Source organism: Poeciliopsis prolifica, unplaced genomic scaffold, assembly GCF_027474105.1.
Source record: "Poeciliopsis prolifica strain line A6 unplaced genomic scaffold, Auburn_PproV2 SCAFFOLD021, whole genome shotgun sequence".
In the NCBI taxonomy this organism is placed as follows: domain Eukaryota; kingdom Metazoa; phylum Chordata; class Actinopteri; order Cyprinodontiformes; family Poeciliidae; genus Poeciliopsis; species Poeciliopsis prolifica.
This window is the reverse complement of record NW_026562396.1, coordinates 6,353,166-6,371,262: the sequence shown is the minus strand read 5'-3', so window position 1 is coordinate 6,371,262 and position 18,097 is coordinate 6,353,166. Positions and strand designations below refer to the sequence as shown.

At 37.5% G+C, this 18,097-nt stretch overlaps 1 protein-coding gene across 1 annotated transcript in view; it reads right to left on the bottom strand.

The window, feature by feature from the left end:
- Positions 1-2,891: 2,891 nt before the first annotated feature.
- Positions 2,892-18,097, bottom strand: part of LOC129369534 (A disintegrin and metalloproteinase with thrombospondin motifs 7) — a 119,458-nt gene continuing 104,252 nt past the window's right edge. The window contains exon 24 of the mRNA XM_055045019.1: positions 2,892-7,412. Coding sequence (XP_054900994.1) covers positions 7,276-7,412 — 137 coding nt within the window. The 3' untranslated portion in view covers positions 2,892-7,275. The remainder of the gene's footprint in view (positions 7,413-18,097) is intronic.

Genomic DNA, 18,097 nt, shown 5'->3' with positions numbered 1-18,097 from the left:
TAAAGACAAGTTCTCAGAATGTGCTCATTTGTTTATTCGCTCATCAAAAGATTTGTTTCAGATCAGAAAAAAGACAGACAAGGGATTATAAAACTGTACAGATTTGGAAATAAAAATGGTCTACTTTTATTTTAAAATCGATCAAAACCAGAGTTTGATATTTGGAGTTACATCAGTCAAACTATTCTTGTACATGCTGATCTTCTTGTTGCATGCCAGTATTCACATATGAATGAACTTTTGGTGGTTTTAATGTCTTTCTTAATACATAGATTTCTATGTGAAAGAAATACAAATGAAAAAAATAATTATTTTTAAACACTTAACTGAAGAGCTTTTGCTCATCATGGCAGCTTAGACGTAGCTCTCTCCTATGTGGACAAAATATACGCATACGTTGCTCAGCCATTATTTTGAAACATCTGTCCTTGATCGTCTTCTTTGTACTCCGATCTTCAGCTCTTTTATTTTTGCTGATTTTCAGTTCCATTCAAGCAGTTCTTTTGTCCTTAGCTGTGGGTTCAGCATCACTGAATGGCTGAAGAAGAAGAAGAAAAAAAGAAAGCTTTCATTTTCAGATTTTAGCATTTGGCAGCAGACTCTTGTCGAGAATTTCCTAGTCAATGTTTCCACTCTTCTTTTTTTTTTACCTGAAGTCAAAAACGCACTTGATATTCCCACCTATGCACTTTCCTCTTAGTGTTTTTCTTCTGGTGGTGAGCAGTCCATTTTTTTTTACTCTTGGTCCAAGTAGATCAAAATGTAGTGCTCACCACATTTTTAAAATGTGCTATATAAGTAAAATGACCTTACGTTGTCCACTTGTTCTCCTGTAACTTCAAAAGCTTTAGCTTCTGGATTGTTTGTTGGAAGTTCACAGCAGCTGAAGTTCACAACTCTCAGTTTTCCCCTTTATTGAGAGATAAAGGTGGTTCTTTGAATTCTTCTGATTATTGTTGTGACACTAGTCACAACAATAATTACTTTCAAATACCATTAGAAAGTTGCACAGAAATGTTGAGAGAGCACTTTGAAGTTACCCATTATGGGAAATGACAAACCATTATCTATATAAATCAGGTTTTTATATATATTACTTCCACATTGAAACTCTGCAGTTTTTAGTAGGTGATAAAAGCAATTTAACAGCCTCTGTAATCATCCTTTAATATCTCACAAACTGCAGAGAAAACAAATATAATGAACATAAAACTATTTTACAGCATCAGCAGAACCGTCGCCTGTCCCCTGTGGCATTCCCTCTGTGACACAAGATAAACTGCAAACACCAGCTTGACTTAGAGCCGCTTAAAGAGGCTTTATAATATAAGATTATTACATCGCTTTAGGGGGTTATTAATTTTAAAAACACTTTTACCTTAGTATAAACACAATCTTTAGGAGAGAATCACCCAGCACCTATTAATTAGGTGATTGTTTTGGCTTTGGTGTCAGTTTTTCCCATGTTGTGAACACTTTTATAAATACAAACTAAGCTTCATGACCATTTCTTTTCAAATCAGCTTTTTTTGCACAGTTTGAAAAACATTGAAAATGAGCCCTTTTGCAAGACAGCAGACAGCAAAGTGAAGTGTGGATCGATGCTGAGGTGTGTTGCTACTCATAAATAATCAAGTTTTCAAAATGTGTCTGAAATTATGCCTGAAGAATTCATTTTCCACCATGCAAAAAATATTTTCATACATCAATTAATGAAGCAAAGGGAACCAAATGGATTCTTGTTAAAGCTTATTCCATCAATCAAATTACTTGCACATAATCAATTGTACTTAATATTAATTGGTTGAAGACGATGGGGTGGAACAGGTGTCACAGAAAGAAGTTAATACAATGTCCAAGTTAATACAGCAACTGTATTAATAATATTAAGACCCAAAATGGGGGGAACAAATAAAGCCCAGAGGGATATTTTACTATTTGCAACTCGGCTTTGTGAATTGCATGCAGAGGATGAACTAATTAATAAACCAGCTGTTAAGACATACATATATTTCACCCCCAAACAAACAGCAAACACCAGCAGTCAGATAAGAAGGAGACAATAAACAGGAGGATGGATGATCTCAGGTGCGTTTCATAATGAGTTGATAAAGTGAAATGCAACTTAAACATGATTTAAACAACAGACTGACACTGATTTGGCGCTACTGAATTTGAAATCAATGTTCAAACTAAACCTAAACTGATTAAAGGACAAATTTTTCTTAAACATTTCACTGCTGTCTGAAGTTTAAAAGGACTCATTCGGTAACTTAAGACAGATTTGGTAAAGAAAACAAAGGAACTCTTCAAAACATTAAACAAAGTGAGTCGCAGCATCAAGGATGGAACAGGAAAAGGTTTTTACCAACTGAGGGTCACCCCATGCTTTTCTTTTGTCGGCTTGTCCAGGGCATTTTCGGGAGATAATGTAAACTTGTAATTCCACCTTGTGAATTATTTGGGAAAAAAAATACCTGGATAAAGGTTTATTCCTTTGGCATAGGTACTGGATGCACTAACAGAAACGTCTGCATCTTTCTGAACCCGACTCTTCTGAAGTTTCAGACTTTCTCTCTGCCAGTGAGAAAAGGGGAGGCGGGTGTCCTTGGGCAAAGAGGAGATCCTCTCTTGAAGATAAAACGTTTGCATTTCTTTTCTTTGCTTAAAAAAAAGCATTTAAAATATGTATTTAACTCTTATACAGGGTGTAAATACACTCCAGGAGTTTGATCGTATTTTCTTGAGTGCACTCGACTGATAGGAGCACATAGAGACTAAAATCCCATTTTTTTCCATAATTTGTATTCTCCATACAAATTCTCCGCTTCACCTGAAGCGCCAGAAAAGAAATAGAAAAAAAACTGCAACACACAGGACGGTTTTATAAAAGGAGACGTTTCTTTTGTTTATTTTACAAGGCCTGTTGAACATGAAAAAGGAGCACTGCTTTTATTGAGAACGGTTTTCTTTTCAGAGAAAATGTTCATCTGTGTAGAGAAACTGTCAGTCACACTTTACATCGAGTCACGTGAAGGCGGACGTCCAGAGATGACCGGCTGCATCGAAGCGAGTCCATCTTGTTTGACTGTTTAAACTTTGCACGTGAAATACGAAGAAGTGCAGAAACATTTGATGGTACCGCTGCAGCGTCGACGGGATCAAACAAACATTTTTAAAACAGAAACCAGAGCTTGTACATATATGGAGTAGTACACGTGTTTACCCATTAGCTGTTGTTACATAACATAATAAAAAGTAGCGTCTATTCTTTTTCTTTTTGAGACGTTTGACAATCATTTAAAACAAGCAGCACTCTAACACTACATTTACTTCAAACTAAAAGCTTAACCAGGATTAAAAACACCAAATGATTCACTACTCAAGTTGAAATGGCACTGGGCCCGCCAATACCTGAAACTGGCAACAGAACAAGTGGAGCCTGTGCAGCTCCTAGCACCAAATATACCTGTAGCTTCTACTTTCTTAAACATTTACTCTGACAGTTTAGAAAGGAAAAAAAAACAACCCTGGTGGAAAAGCCAAAGGGGAACAACTGTAACCTCTTAGACTATTTTATGTAGCCTTTTTTACAAGCTGCTGCAGACATTTAACAAGCTGAAGCGATGATAAAGCCCACCCCTAGTCTGTGACGGCCCTGCTACATCTTTATAACCGACTGCTGTTCAACCAAACTGAGAAAAAAACATAACAGAGACAGCAGTGTCAGGAACACACAGCATGAAAAGGGCTCTGAGAAAAACCAGAGCATGATGGAAAAAAAAAAAAAAAAATCGGGGCTTTTGAACATTGGCATTAGTTTCTGCTTCAAAGACTGCGAATAAAAACTGGACAAAACCTCCGAGCTTCAGAGATGAAACCAGAGCAGATGCTCCTTTGAGTGCAAACTTCCTGATTACCTCTGAATGCCGGCTCCAATATTTCTCTGGCTTCTTTAGAGGTCATCTGCACCAACGCTGGAAGCTTTGGACTAGAGCTGGAAGCAAAACAGCTTTTTCCTATAGGCTGCTGTTGGAAAGCAGGAACCTTAAAGCTAAATCAGTTCATCATTCTGAGCATCGTTTCAAGACAAGCTACTCTTCCTTTGTGGCGTCCTGAGTTTCTGTAGATCATAGCACAGGCAGAGGGTTTATTCACACAAATCACGTCTTACTAATGCAAACGAATGTTCATATAATCAAAATAGTATACATTTTCTTCAGAATTCAAATGTTTGTGACAGCTCTTAAATATGTTGACTGTTATGCATTACAAATAGTCTTTATAACACTAGTGCTGCAAAACAGTCCTGAATGCAGCTATGAACTGCAACCGTGCAGCTTTAAGTGATGTGCAGACCAAGTTTCACAATGTGGCCTGAGATCATAAAACCAAACCAAACTAAAAAAAGATTGGAAACAATGAGCTAAGATCATCTTTACTGCTAATATAACCTCTTATGTTCCTGCTTCGTGCCATTATTGTTCTGTTCTAATTTATGCAGATTGCTGGGCAGACTGACGGCACAAACTAAATATTCTGCTGCCATGCAGTTGAGGTCTGATCGCTACAGATTTTTCTAGGTTTTATAACCGCATTGCATCTACGTGCTGCTGGTACTTCTGAAATAAATCTCTGATTAAAAACGTAATAAAAACGAGTTTTTGGAGCTGGTTTCACTTTCCTGCTGAGATCAACCTTAAGAAAACAAATCTAAATGGTGACCAAATGAAAAGCTCTTCAGGATGGAAGTGTGTTTTCAAAAAGCAAATATAATGTTTATATTTGCTTTTTGAAAAGCTTCAAACACTGAATGCCAATACAAATCCAATAGACCAGTGTGTCTGTCAGAGAGTCGATCCGACTTGAAATTTGCCTGAATTGATCCTTTAACGTCGTATCTGCCAGCTGACTACAGGTGATAAAAACTCATTTAGATCAAAAGGAGAATTTATTCTTAAGGAAACTCTGATAATGAGTAGATTTAAAAAAAAAAAAAAAATCATACAAATAGTGATCCAGCTGAACCTTTTAGTTGATGCTCCTGAGATACTAAATGAACGAAGACGAAGGTCACTTTCAGCTTCTGTTCATTATGACTTTAGCTAACAGGCGCAGAATAAAGGTCTGAAATACTTCCATTGTAGCTTCATTCATCAGCCCCAACGGACACATTTGTCCTTTGAATGCAGTCTGGAAATTATATTTTTAATGGTGCTCGCCGACGCTTTGGTGGTGGTTCTGTTAATTGACAAGCCACATGAAACTCAAAGTGTCAGGGCAAACTGCTTAGCTTCTAATGAAGCTTTCCAAAGGCGTCAGATTTCCACATGAAGCTGTTTGGAGGTTCTGTTGTGTTCTGGTGACGCCGGGTCATTCAAAGGCAGAGATGTGCGCCAAGAGTCACGTAAGGATAAATCAGTTACAGCCGTTTTACTGAGAGCGAAAAATGTATGCAAACATGGAAATAAGTGTTTTTAATGGTGGTAAAAAAAAAAAAAAACTAAAGAAACTCTTCAGTAGTGGATACCAGCTGGTTGATCGACACATGATGACTATAAGCATTTTTTGTAATCCAGACTATAAACATCTGGTGATTTTTCCAAACCGGATCTGCTGAAGATAAGAAGCACCGACTCACACCGCGAGCGTTTCCAGCAAAGTCTTGCTCAACAATTGAGAAACGTCCGTTGTGACAGTAAAAACCATGATTTTAGGCAATAAAACCTATGACCAATAATCCTCACACAACAGCTATGCTATGTAGCTCATGTAAAGTTACTTCAAACTTTAAAATTGGCTCCAGTTACAACTTTCAATAAAGGCATCTTGGTAGGTTTTGTTCTATTGCTACAAAGGAATTAAAACCTGGTTGTCTGGATGTATACCTTGTGACCATTTCGCAGTGTTTAAGTGTAAAACTGAATTAGTCTCTGCTAACCTGAAAAAGTTTGTAGACTTTCTCAAACGCAGCCTTAGAAGGCAGAAAAAAAATCCCTGCAAAAGGTTCTGGAGGTGAAAGTGTTGAACTCTGGCTCTAACTCAATTCATGTCTAGAAAGAATTTGCTGATCTAATTAAAAACTTCAGTCTGACACATGAATGCATTGTGAATTCAGGGGTTCACATGTCGAGATAATTACGCCAATTTTTGATCCGACTTCTCCCTCCTGGCAAGCTTAAGGATATTCCAAATATTATAATGACTCTGCAGATAATCCTCTGATTTATTACTGCCTTGTTAATCCTCCATCTCTTCAGGTAATTGCAGCAGAAAAGTTCACCATCAATAACAGAAATAAAGTGAGTTATAGTATACACATCCAGGAACTGGCAATCCAAAATGGAGGATCATTCAAAATACAGAAAACCAGAAGAAAGTGCCATGGACGTCGGCCATGTTTTTGTGAACATGTCCACAAAACGCTGTTGATTCTTCCTTGTCGGCCATGTTTGTTTACTCTGAACTCAAGTTTGATCTCGAGAGGTTTTGAGAGAGTACATGAGTAAAATTTCTTTGTTGTCTTTGTCATGTGGCTGAACACCACACACTATATCACCATCCCTTGTCGCGTGAACCAGGCTTTACACTTAAGCTTTAGCTGGTAGGACATGCTTCATACAGGTAAAAGTACAGATTCACTCAGGTACTTTGTGTCCGCACTTTAAGTCACGCAGCAAACATTTGAAAACATTTTTAACAATACAGAGCAATCTTTGGAAAGATCACATTTTTGACCCGACATGTACTGTTGAAAGGCTCCCTTTTTTAAAAAACCTTAGAGCAGCTGCAGTTTGAGATCCATATTTGAAAAGATTACTGCTTAACAGAAATGCAGTGGGCTAAAAGCATAGGACTTGATGAAATGACAAATGACCAGTTATGCACCATATGTTTTGCTCCCCACCACATGTACCACATATTAAAAGCCACTAAGCTGCATGTTTTAAGACTCTGCTGTGGTCATCAAAATAAAAACAAGCACTACAACAGAAAAGATTAGTGGTTTATCTAAATGTGTTAATGCATTTTAACTTGAGTAGAACGAAAGAATCTCATCTTCTGTGAAACACTCCAACCTGCTAAAGCAGACGTCGTCAAAATGCGGGACGCACAAAGTGCAAACAAATATTTAAGCTCTTGGTTTGTGTCCTTCACACCAGCTCCAAGTGAACTCTGTCGTCCCGTCAGTGACAGAGGTCCCGATGGTTGGCTCCCTGTAAAGGCCCGTGGTTCGTAACCCTGTGGTTGAAGCAACGCGAGGAGAGCGGGACCTTAGTGGAGAGGCCTGCCGGAGTCCTGACTGCACGTCTTGCAGCAGCGTGCCTGCATGTTTGGCTGGTGGCAGCGACTGAGCGAGCGCAGAGTCTGACAGATGCGAGATGCCAGACGGTCGCGAAGACAAACCGCTCCTGTGTAGATGACAGAAGGACACATGCTCAAAAAATGTCAGAGGTCACCAAGAATAGAGGCTGCATTGTTATTGAGCAGGTTACCGGTAGAAAAACCGAGCTGGTCAGGGGAATTTTCAGGATCTCGAAACACATGAGGCTTAGTCCAAAACACAGAATTAGCTCAATTTTCAAAAGGACACCAGCATTATGTTTAGGTGAGTAAAGTAAATGCTGAGCGAATTTCCTGCCCAGTCTAGGTTTCTTTTTAATGAATGCAAATTAATGTGGCTGTGATGTGAAATAATGTATGTGCAAATGAGCAATCCCTTAAATAATGAAAACTTCCCCTGACTGAAAGTAGCATGAAAACCACATGAACATGAATCACTCTGTCTGTCAGCCAGACAGAGTTATGACGGGAATCTGTGGAGGACACTGAAGATCAGGACGACGGCAAGAAGGCCGTCCAGCAACAAAAACTTGAAAAAAAAAAAGCAAAAATACCAGTAAAAATATACAAAACGTTGCTCTGTTAAAGTAACTCCACAAGCGAGACAATCAACTGATGCACTTTGCTTTTTCCAGATTTTATATCAGTATATGTTTACTAGATTTCTGCGTTTTGATGGATTTATGGGATTTTAATTGTGCAGATCTAGTGAACTGGATGTTTCTCATGTGGCTGGAATTGAGTTAAATATTGAACTCTCTTTGGCAACATTTATTTGCTTTGTAACTTTTGGTGGGAAGCCAGCAGCTTTGATGGAAAGATACACAAAAGAGAGAAAAAACAAAAAAAGAGGTCTTTGCTGTGGCAATTAAATTGATAATAGCGAGTCCTGGAAAAGGAAACAAAAATAAATAAGTAAATGAACCAAACCGGATATCTGCCGCAGTTGGATGAGAATGAAATTCAATTATCTTTCATGACTGATTTTGAGAAAGCGAACTTATACGCTTATATTTGGGAAAGAACCTCAGGGCTGCTGGGCGTTTTGAAACCACCCTTGAAAGACACCCAGAAATACATGGAAAGCTCTGTGAAAATGGGTTTAAAGGTTTCTTGTATTCCCGCAAACCGGTGTGAAGGACGAGGTTTGGGTGCTTGATGCAGCTGAAAGCAACTTCAAAAGCAACCGGATGAAGAGCATATTAAACATGTAATTCGGTCATTCGGGTGCAAGTCAGACTGTCTGGACTTCTGGAAGAGAGTTTACCTTATAAAACTTTAACCTTCTCAGGTCTTGAATCAGAGGAGTGACAAAACAGATCAGCGTATGCAAAAGATGAACAAAATGTATCGTTAAAATAAAAAACCGTGAGAGAAATCAAAGATTGCGTTAGGTCCTAAAAATAGATAAATACTGCAAAAGAAAAAAAAGTGCTTAAAACATTAATCCCAGAATGTAAACACTCAATTTCATAAATATTCCTCTGTGACCTATATTAATAAAAATTTTCTTTTTTGCATGGAAATCCAGCCTGACCTCCAGCAAAACACTGCCTCATGTCTTTACTTCACTTTTCACTATCAATAATAAGCAAATAGAAAATGAAACTGTTGCTAAACAGAACAGTTGATGTGTGTCATTGATTTATATTTTAACTTTGGGTGACATAAGTAGTCCAGAAAGTGCCAGTGGAAGTGTAGCAAGGTGAAGGGACAGTACTGAAGAAGGCATCTCACTGTTTGTAAAACAATATTTACCCAAAGGAAACTGAACATCAAATACTTTGTTTTGTAGCCGTGCACAAAGAGCCACAATAAAAACAATGTTTTTTGCAAAAACAAAAATTCTGTATTTTTTTCCCTCCACTACTGACTGAGCTTAACCTTTTATTTTATCCTGCCTCCAGCTGCAGTCAGACTGGACTAGCTCCAGTTGAAGTATTTCACCAAAGTGACCGAAGTCTTGGTCAGATGTAAAAAGCAGTTTGAAGGTGCAAAACCTTGAAAAACCCTTTCTTTTTTTTTTTTTTGCACATGCTTTTGATTCTGAAACTAGACATAAAGACAAATTTGCTTTATAAAAACCCTCCAGCCAGCATGCATAATCTCTATGCAATGACTCCGTCTACATTTCAACAAGTCACTCTGCATGCAAACAGAGCCATTTTAAGCAAAGCATAGGGTCAATTTTTAACTTGGAGGTTATTGCTGTCTGTCAGTTTGGTTCAGAGTAATGGAGCTGCTCTTTCACAGCTACAATTTCACAGCTACAATCATCCAACATGGTAAAACTTCAATCTTAACATTTCTGTGGCACTGCAGAAGAGCTATTATTATTATTTTAGTATAGCTTTCGGCTTGATAAAGTTCTTCTGCATTTAATCAATATTGGCACAGTTGGACTTGAAGCAATCTTCCACAATGGGAAATGTCTATTTTTGTCACTGTCAAAAATTTCAGACCATCGATTTCAGATTTTATAAATAAAAGCAACAAACACCAGAAACCAAAAACCACCGAGCCACAAATTACACTTTTTTAGATGTATGAAATCTTCTTCATTCAAATCTTCTTGGAGTCTGCCAGCAACAGCTACTCAGGGTTTTCCCCAGTCTATTATAGGCCTGGCGGTCCGCCATGCTTTACTAGCCCCACCGCCAGGCTAAGTTAATGTTAGCCTGTCAATGTTTTTTTTTTTTTTTAAGTTGGATTGCAAGTGTCTCTGTTGCTCTCAGGGTTTCACTGGCGGTGTAGATTTATAACTAAAAGATAAGTTTATAGTTTATGCATTTAAAGCCGGACCAATCACGCCGCAGAGCCAGCAGCTGGATGTCTAAAGTTTACCAGTTAAAGGATCACACGTGCCTCATTTTACTGAAACTGGACCCAGGCTGACCTGTTTGGACATTTGCATCAACCCCCTGTGAGGAATTATGTTTCTTTCCAGATTTAGGAGTTTAAACCCCACCATGTTAGCTCTAATTGCGCAGCTCAACGTGAACCGCAGGAATAACTTGGAGTCGCGCTTTCAGAGGTGCGTTGAGGGAGTGGTGCGAATGATTTATTTTGCTTTATTGTTATTTTTAGTGTTATTTTTTCCAGTTACAAAGCATCAAACCATGTCAAATGCTTTGTCCAATTAGTCAGACAGAGTTAAGGTGCACAGAGATCTGAGTAACTCGTCCCATAAACTGAACCAACCAAAATAGTTTCTGTGTCCCCTTGTTAAAAACTCAACAGACATGAAATGGAAGAGCCACTAAAGATTTAACTTAACATAGCAGCATTAAGTTAAATCTCCCGTTTGTAGCGCATCTCTGCGCGCAGTGCAGTGGATTTAACTCATCATGCAGGGCCGGTCCAAGGCTGGATGAAGCGTTGAGCAGAATTTGATTTAGGGGCCCCTTTTGTTGCTAAAATCATCAGCACCACAACAAACAACTTCTGTGTTAAATGTAATCTGGGAGAAGGGAAGTAGTTGAACTGATCAACCTAAAAAGCAACAAGTTATAATTGAAGTTTACTAATTTGAACAAACGGAGCTCAAACTCAAAGATGAAACTCACACCATCAGATTGTTACCATAGCATTGAAGCATTGATAAGCTCAATAAATAAATGTTACATTTATGTATCTGTGGTCTGTGTCAACATATTAGCCTAGGGGCCTCACGGAGCCGCTGACTTAATTTGGATTAAACAGGAGTGCAAATACTTGATCCTGTTGTTTGTTTTTAAGCAAGACATAAGAAACAAAAATAAGTTGGAAGCTTTCAGCAAAAGAGTCAAAGAAATTCATTGCCTGTTTCTCCATTCAAAATCTTGAATCATTTTTGCAATTTTTTGGAGCTCAATCTGTCCTTGTAATTAGCACATTGTGTTGTAGACGTTTTACCATCTGATGCTCATCTTCCCCTGAGCACAATGAAAAACAGACAAAAACCCACACTTTCCTGCTGCAATAAGATGATTAATAACACGCCTGCTGCAGAAAAGGACTTTAACAGGCAACGTTTCAACTTGACGCTCCCTGAACAACAGACATTGTAAATTTCTGAGCGTCAGACGTTTACCTTCAGTGAGCTCTCTTTTAATCAGGCTAAATATTTAATCGCCTATGTGTGCATCAAGAGCAGCAGCAAATCGTCATCATCATCATAAAAGATTAAAATGTTTTCATTTGTGAACCTGGAGCTCGGGAACTGTGGGAGACGGCAGACGGCAGGTGGCTAATGTTTGAACCATCTGTTTCAAGAGGGAAGAAAAGTAAAGAAAAACTGAGAAATCATCTATTTCAGTAACTATGCGCACATCATGAGGAAGCAAACTAGTAATTGTGATGAAGGAACGCTTTAAAACATTTCGCCCAGAAAAGACCGTCAATATTCATGTTTTTCAAAGATCTGCAAACAATCTTAAAATGAATTCATATTTCAGTGCAGAATCACCTCCTATAAATATGAGGAGGATAAAAAACACATTAAGATATGGGTGGTTTTGTTAAAAAAAGCTAATCCCCAATCAGTAAAAGAAGTAAAATATGCAAGGATTGGATTTTATTATTTGCTCTTGTATTTTACTGAAAGCTTAATCAAAGTTTGATGGAGCTTTTAGTCCGTAGGTCTTAAACAAGATGTTACAGAAAACTCCTTTTCTCAAAGCCATTTGTCAAAATGGGAACATAGCATTCAAGTGCTGCCCACATTTATTGAGCTTCATAAATCAGGAACATTAAGATAATTACTCTCCAGAATTTAAATATAATTTAAAACATGGCTGTTTTAAATTCTGTGAGAAACATGGCTTATCTTCTCTGGATCTTGCTGCGACATTAGTCCTCTAATCGTAGAAAATATCTTGAGGTGATAGAAGGCTGTCTTTGTTAATTATCTTTATGTGTTTCTAAGGGGTCAGCTGTGAGTCCATCACACAGAATTGAGGCCTGATCAGTGGCTTCAGGCTGTGACGGCTGAAGCTGTGTGCCGACTCCAGATGATTGCTCTTCAGTCCCAAACAGAATGACTTGAGCTTTGTTTCTGTTCAGCTGGAGAAAGTTGTGGCGAACACACGCATTGATTAGTTTTTTTAGCATCTGTCACCTGGTGATATTGTGATGTAGAGCTGTTGGCATCACCATAGCTAAGGTTAGCAAATATAATTAGTCAGTGTGTTAAAAATTTAGTCAGAGAAAAAACAATAGGAAGATTTTATTTCATACATTTTAACTGGGTACAACTGTAATGTTGTGTCAAGGACATATAATTTTATTCGCTTGGATAATTTTCTTTCACTAAGTGAAAACATAACCTTAAGCTAGACGATAGACAGTTCAAATAGGGATTGTTCAGATCAAACAAATTATTTTAGAGAGCTTTACATTCGTAAGAAAAACAGGCTTCAGCTTTGAACCGTGTCAGAAGACGTACTTTGGGATTAAACATCTTTATGAAGCTGCATCTTCAAGCGTTTGCAACCTTGATCGATTGGACCTTTGTGTATTTTGTTTGTGCTTAAATGCATTTTATCTGCGTTTGTTTGTGACAGATCAACAAAAAGTGTTTTACAAAAAGAACTGGGGAAGTGTTATTGCATTTTTATTTAAACCCCTATAGAGATACCTTTGATCTCTTTTTCAGCCTTGAGTCTTTTGACGTATGTCTTTAAGGATCTCAGGCATTTAGAAACTAAAGATTTATCCAATCTGTCTTGGGAAATAGCTCAGACTCAAAAAAATATGGAGGATCAAGGAACAGTAGACCCCATACTCTCAATGAGATTTATGTCTATGGTTGTGTAAAACATCGATCTGCTTTGATCTAAAGCTTTCCGTTAGAGCTTTGGCTGTACACTTACGGTCTGAAACGTGAACCTTTGCCTTGGCCTCGGATCAGTTTTCTTCCAAGTTTGCCAAGGCCACTAAAACAAGGGTGTCCCCATATGGCATGTTGTTTTAACATAGACATTGTTTGGTTTAATTATCAGTTAACAATCTAGACATCTAAAGCTGAATTTTGACTAGACTTGCCCACACTCTGACTGTCCTGAATGGTAATTTAGGATATCTGCATTTGCAGATGAGCAGCTTGAGAGGAATTCAGTGAATTCCTTCCGATTTATCTCAACGACACTGAGGTCTGAAATTACAACTGAAGAGATATCAAACTCAATTATAACTAATTGAAGTAACACTTTTAAGATATCTGGATTTTAAGAAATTGTGCATAAAACATCCCAGTGCTGCAGCTGAGATGTCCAAATAGTTGGCTGCAGAATTTTGGGTGGCTGCAATGACAGACTTTTCTTGACAAAATTGTCAGTTAAAAATGTTATTATGAACCCATTTCCTCCCTTAAAGTGGTACATTTTCAAATCTCCTAGACATTTCCCATGCTTGTTAATAAGTCACTTTAGATAAAACGCTTACTTATAAACATTTTGGGATCCAAATATCTCTTAATTTTTCAACTTTTGTGCTGCTCTCTGATAAGCTTTTGAGTCACAAATGTTCTTCTTGGTTTTGCACTGATATTTGATTATTGGTAAATGAGGATTTACGTATGTATGGAGGCCACATTTTGTACCTTTATATCTGTGATCATTTCTAAAAGCATAATGATTCTCATTTTACTTTTCAGTTATTATGTTGATTTATCAAATAAAACAGGATGTAAAAAAAAGACCTTCAAGGTTTACTATCAATGTCTATTTATATTATTTTCAAATATCTAATACTCAGAGAAACGAGTTGGATTAAAAAAAAAAAAATCCAGCTCTGTTGCCTGAGTCCAGATTTAAATCCATGACTGGAAATCTGAACCACCCAAACTTGCAGCTTGCAATAAATATTTCTGGCACCTTGTGGGTGCATGAGAGTTGGGCCTCGAGTTCAAAAATCGTTTTGGGCTGACTGTGACCTTGTCGGGAAACTTTTTTCTTTAGGGCAGTTACAGATGCAGAGATCATCACAGAGTCTCTGGACAAGTGCAAATGTCAGAAATTGAATAAAAAAAGAGAAAAATAGTAAAAAAAAAAACAAAACAAAAAAAACAACTGAATCGCATAAAAAAACAATAATAATAAAAAAAGATTTATATACTGTGAGCCTATTACTGCAGCTGAGCCTGATACAGTAAAACAGATTGTTGACTAAACTCCTTTAGGGATATGTGTAATATAAAAACAAAGTGTTTTTAACGACGGTAAGCTAAGCTCAAAAGGTGAAAACCTGGCTAGCATAAATCATATATTAAAACACAGAACCTCAAAGTCTCTCTCTTAGCAATAATACAGGACAAAAGTCATTCCACATGTTGCATATTAAAATAAACATCAGTTTGTTATTGGTTGTAATAGAGAGCAAATTCGCCCACTGGTCGTTTTTAATGTTCCTTAAACTTCATTCAAGGCGAGAACAAATGATGGCAAATAATCTTCAGCCTGGATTTCCACTAAAATGGACTCATGTCCAGAAAGGACTGTTCATGATAAATACAAAATATAAGTATTTTTATTTAATAAGAATCAAAATACAAGTGTTTATGAAATGATGACATGGCAACCAGTTAAACAGCAAAGGAAATCAAGTCCGCCATTGAAAAACCTGCTCCCAAAATAGCTCTTGCAATCTGCGCTCATCTAAATGAGTAATTATTGATGCACTTAGTGGAAAGTATGCCAATTAAAAAAAATGGCACCAGTACCCTTATTGACAGCTGTCAACGTGGAAGCGGGCAGAGAGAGAAGGATAGCGGCTTTAAGCGAAGGTCGTATGTTGACATCTGTGACAAACAACCAGCAATTTCTGCTTTAGATACTGAGGAACCACGGGGTTTCATTTATAAAACATTATGCAAGATCTAAACAAACACAAGAAATAAATATTTGAATAACTATCTACATTTATGTTGGATATCTTTATATCCCGAAAAAATACAGTATATCAACCAAAAGCTGAAAATGGTGTATATATCCAAAAAAAAAAAAAAAACACGGTGATATAAAACACGCACTAGAAAGCAATTTTCCTTTAACATTTTTAGCAGCACCTCGGTTTTTGCGTACCAGGTTCTGCCCCTACACGCCTCCATTCGACCACAATTGCTCAATGCAAACTACCTCATGAATGTCGAGGTTTACTTAAACAAGCCGGCTGACTAGTGTCAATTTTTCCAGTTGCAACCGTGGAAAAGGATTTAAGAAAATCCTGCGATTTTGCGAGGCAGAAATGGCTGTGAGTGGGGCAGAGAGCCGAGCCGTGACAAATAGAAAAGGAACACACCGCCATCGGCGTTTCAGGAGGCTGATGGCACGTTCCACAGTTTACCATGCAGTCGGCCTTTGGCTGAAACGCTGCAATGTAGCTCTAAATGTGAGGATATGCAACTTTTCACCTGAGGACACAGATGCTTCACCATCACCACCAGAAACGCCCTGGGAACTAATTAAAAATGTTTTCCTACCGAGAAAAAAAAAAATCCAGTTTGCAACATGGTTTATTTTCAATCCATAAACATGTCAAGCAAAATGGCAGTGGGTGGGAGTTGGTAAAAGTCAGCCTGAGAAGAGACGGCCTTCGGGAACAACCGAGGACAAATTACCCTCATCTCCTGGTTGTTTCTGTTTATTTCAGTGACTCACTCATAACATAGGGTCTCTCATAGATGGATTTTGGCATCAACTTTTTAAAGAAAAAAATTAATAAACAGGTTTTTGTCAGATGGTGACTCGTTGAGTTGTCCCCAGATAACCTGGAAGCAGAATGTTTTGAAAACAAAAAAGAAGACAAAAAAATCCCATCAGGATTTTGATTCTGATTCAGAGAATCCAAATAAAGTCTATTAAAAATTGGTATGTGACATGTTATAAAAATGTCAATTTTCTGAAAATTGAAATGCAATTTAATTACAATTAAATAGTCAAAACGTCTAAACATGAATTTGTATGTCATAATAATTTGTGTTTCTTTAGTGTTTCATAATACTGAACCTTAATAAATTAAGGTGAATGAAAAACATCCTAATAATTGAATGGCCGGCATGAAAATAGTTTGAGTGAATATTAAACTCATGGCATGCAGCAGCACAGAAATGTGAAACGATTCAACAAATACTAAAATAATTCTTCATCGTCATTAAGATCTTTTTTAAAATACACACATATACATGCATCTGAATTGCATATATTAACACATTAACCTCATATTTTAATTATTTCACTTTTCTTTAAACATGTATTGAACAAACAAACATGAAAAATAAATATTTGAATAATTGTAGACATTTATTCTTGCATGCTTGTATTTCCAACTTGTGTTGTGGGTGTATCAACAATCAAATTGATACATGTTTATTGTATTAATTGATGTTTATGTCTCCACACTGCAGTGTCTGCACCTGAACGCTGTGGTGAAACCTGTAAAGACCACACATCTAAATCCTCATGACATCCCACATTCACTTTAAATTTAAATCTAACTCCAACAACAGCAAAGACATGAGCTGTTTGGAAATCCTCCATGCTGCCTGCAGCCACATTCTGCGTTACCATACTATAAAGCTGTGGGAAAATGCAGCTTATTTTTAATTGCTCTGCACATCGTCTCCATATTCAGAGGTTCGGATGCTGCACCCAGCTGGATATGCAGCTTAAACTCGGTGGACAGCTGCTGCAGAAAGAGCTCCGCTCTCCGTTCCCTCCTCCTCTGGTTAATGATGCACCGCTACAGAAAAAGATCTGCAGGCCTTCAGCGACGCACCTGCGCAGTTTATGTCTCGAGGAAAGTACAGCGCGGATTTCATTAAAGCGCCTGTTGACTTCTTAATGTTGCGTTTGGAGGTGTTGACAGAATGTTGAACCAAGATTCTACCAATTGAAGCCAAAATGATCCACAGGGACCTTCTAATGGGCAAAATCAGCAGACGGAGGGGAGGTTATGCTCCCTTTGACAAAATACTTTAAACTCTGCATTAGGAAATGAAAACAGAAGCTTTATCCATGAAACTCCTGCTTTGACTGATGTACAGTAACCTCTGACCGCTCCTTTGTTTTTCACACACACAATAGAACATTCAGCCTTTGTTGTGCATCTGCTACAATGATGCAAATTAACCCAACATTGTGTTGCCTTTCTTTTTATTTCACATTATTGGCATGAAAACCTTTCATCAATTTATTCTTCAAAAATAAAATCATTTAATAAAGTCAATAACGCAATTAATAAACCAGCCTTAAGAATCCTTTCAGTGGAGCAAAAAATATCATGACACACTTACGCATCCAGCTTCTTCATGTGGTACATGAGGCAGGAAATGTCAAAGAACAATCAAAACAAACAAACAAACAAAAAAATAAGACGCCTAAAAGGTGGTATCAAGTAATGAAAGAGAGAAAACATGGCTGCCAGGGAGATTTTTCTTCCCATTAAATTTGAGGTCAAGGTCAAAGAGGTCAACCGAAAAAATGCAAATGCCATAAAATGACAATAAAGTGAAATGAATAAGAATGTTATTGTTGACCTCTAAGTTAGACCTGGACATGTTTTGTAATACAAAGTTTTAGATTATTTTTTAAATAAAAGTAGCATTAGGTATATTGTGTATGTTGTTGCATTTTGCAAAGTTGTTAGGATGTTTGTCTGACAGTTTAGTTGTATTTCTCCTCTCTCATTGCATGTCTGCTTCATAAGTGTCCACATGACAAACATGTCTGCCATTTCATGTGAGGATGCTCTTATGCTCTTTTGAAAAGATTCAAAA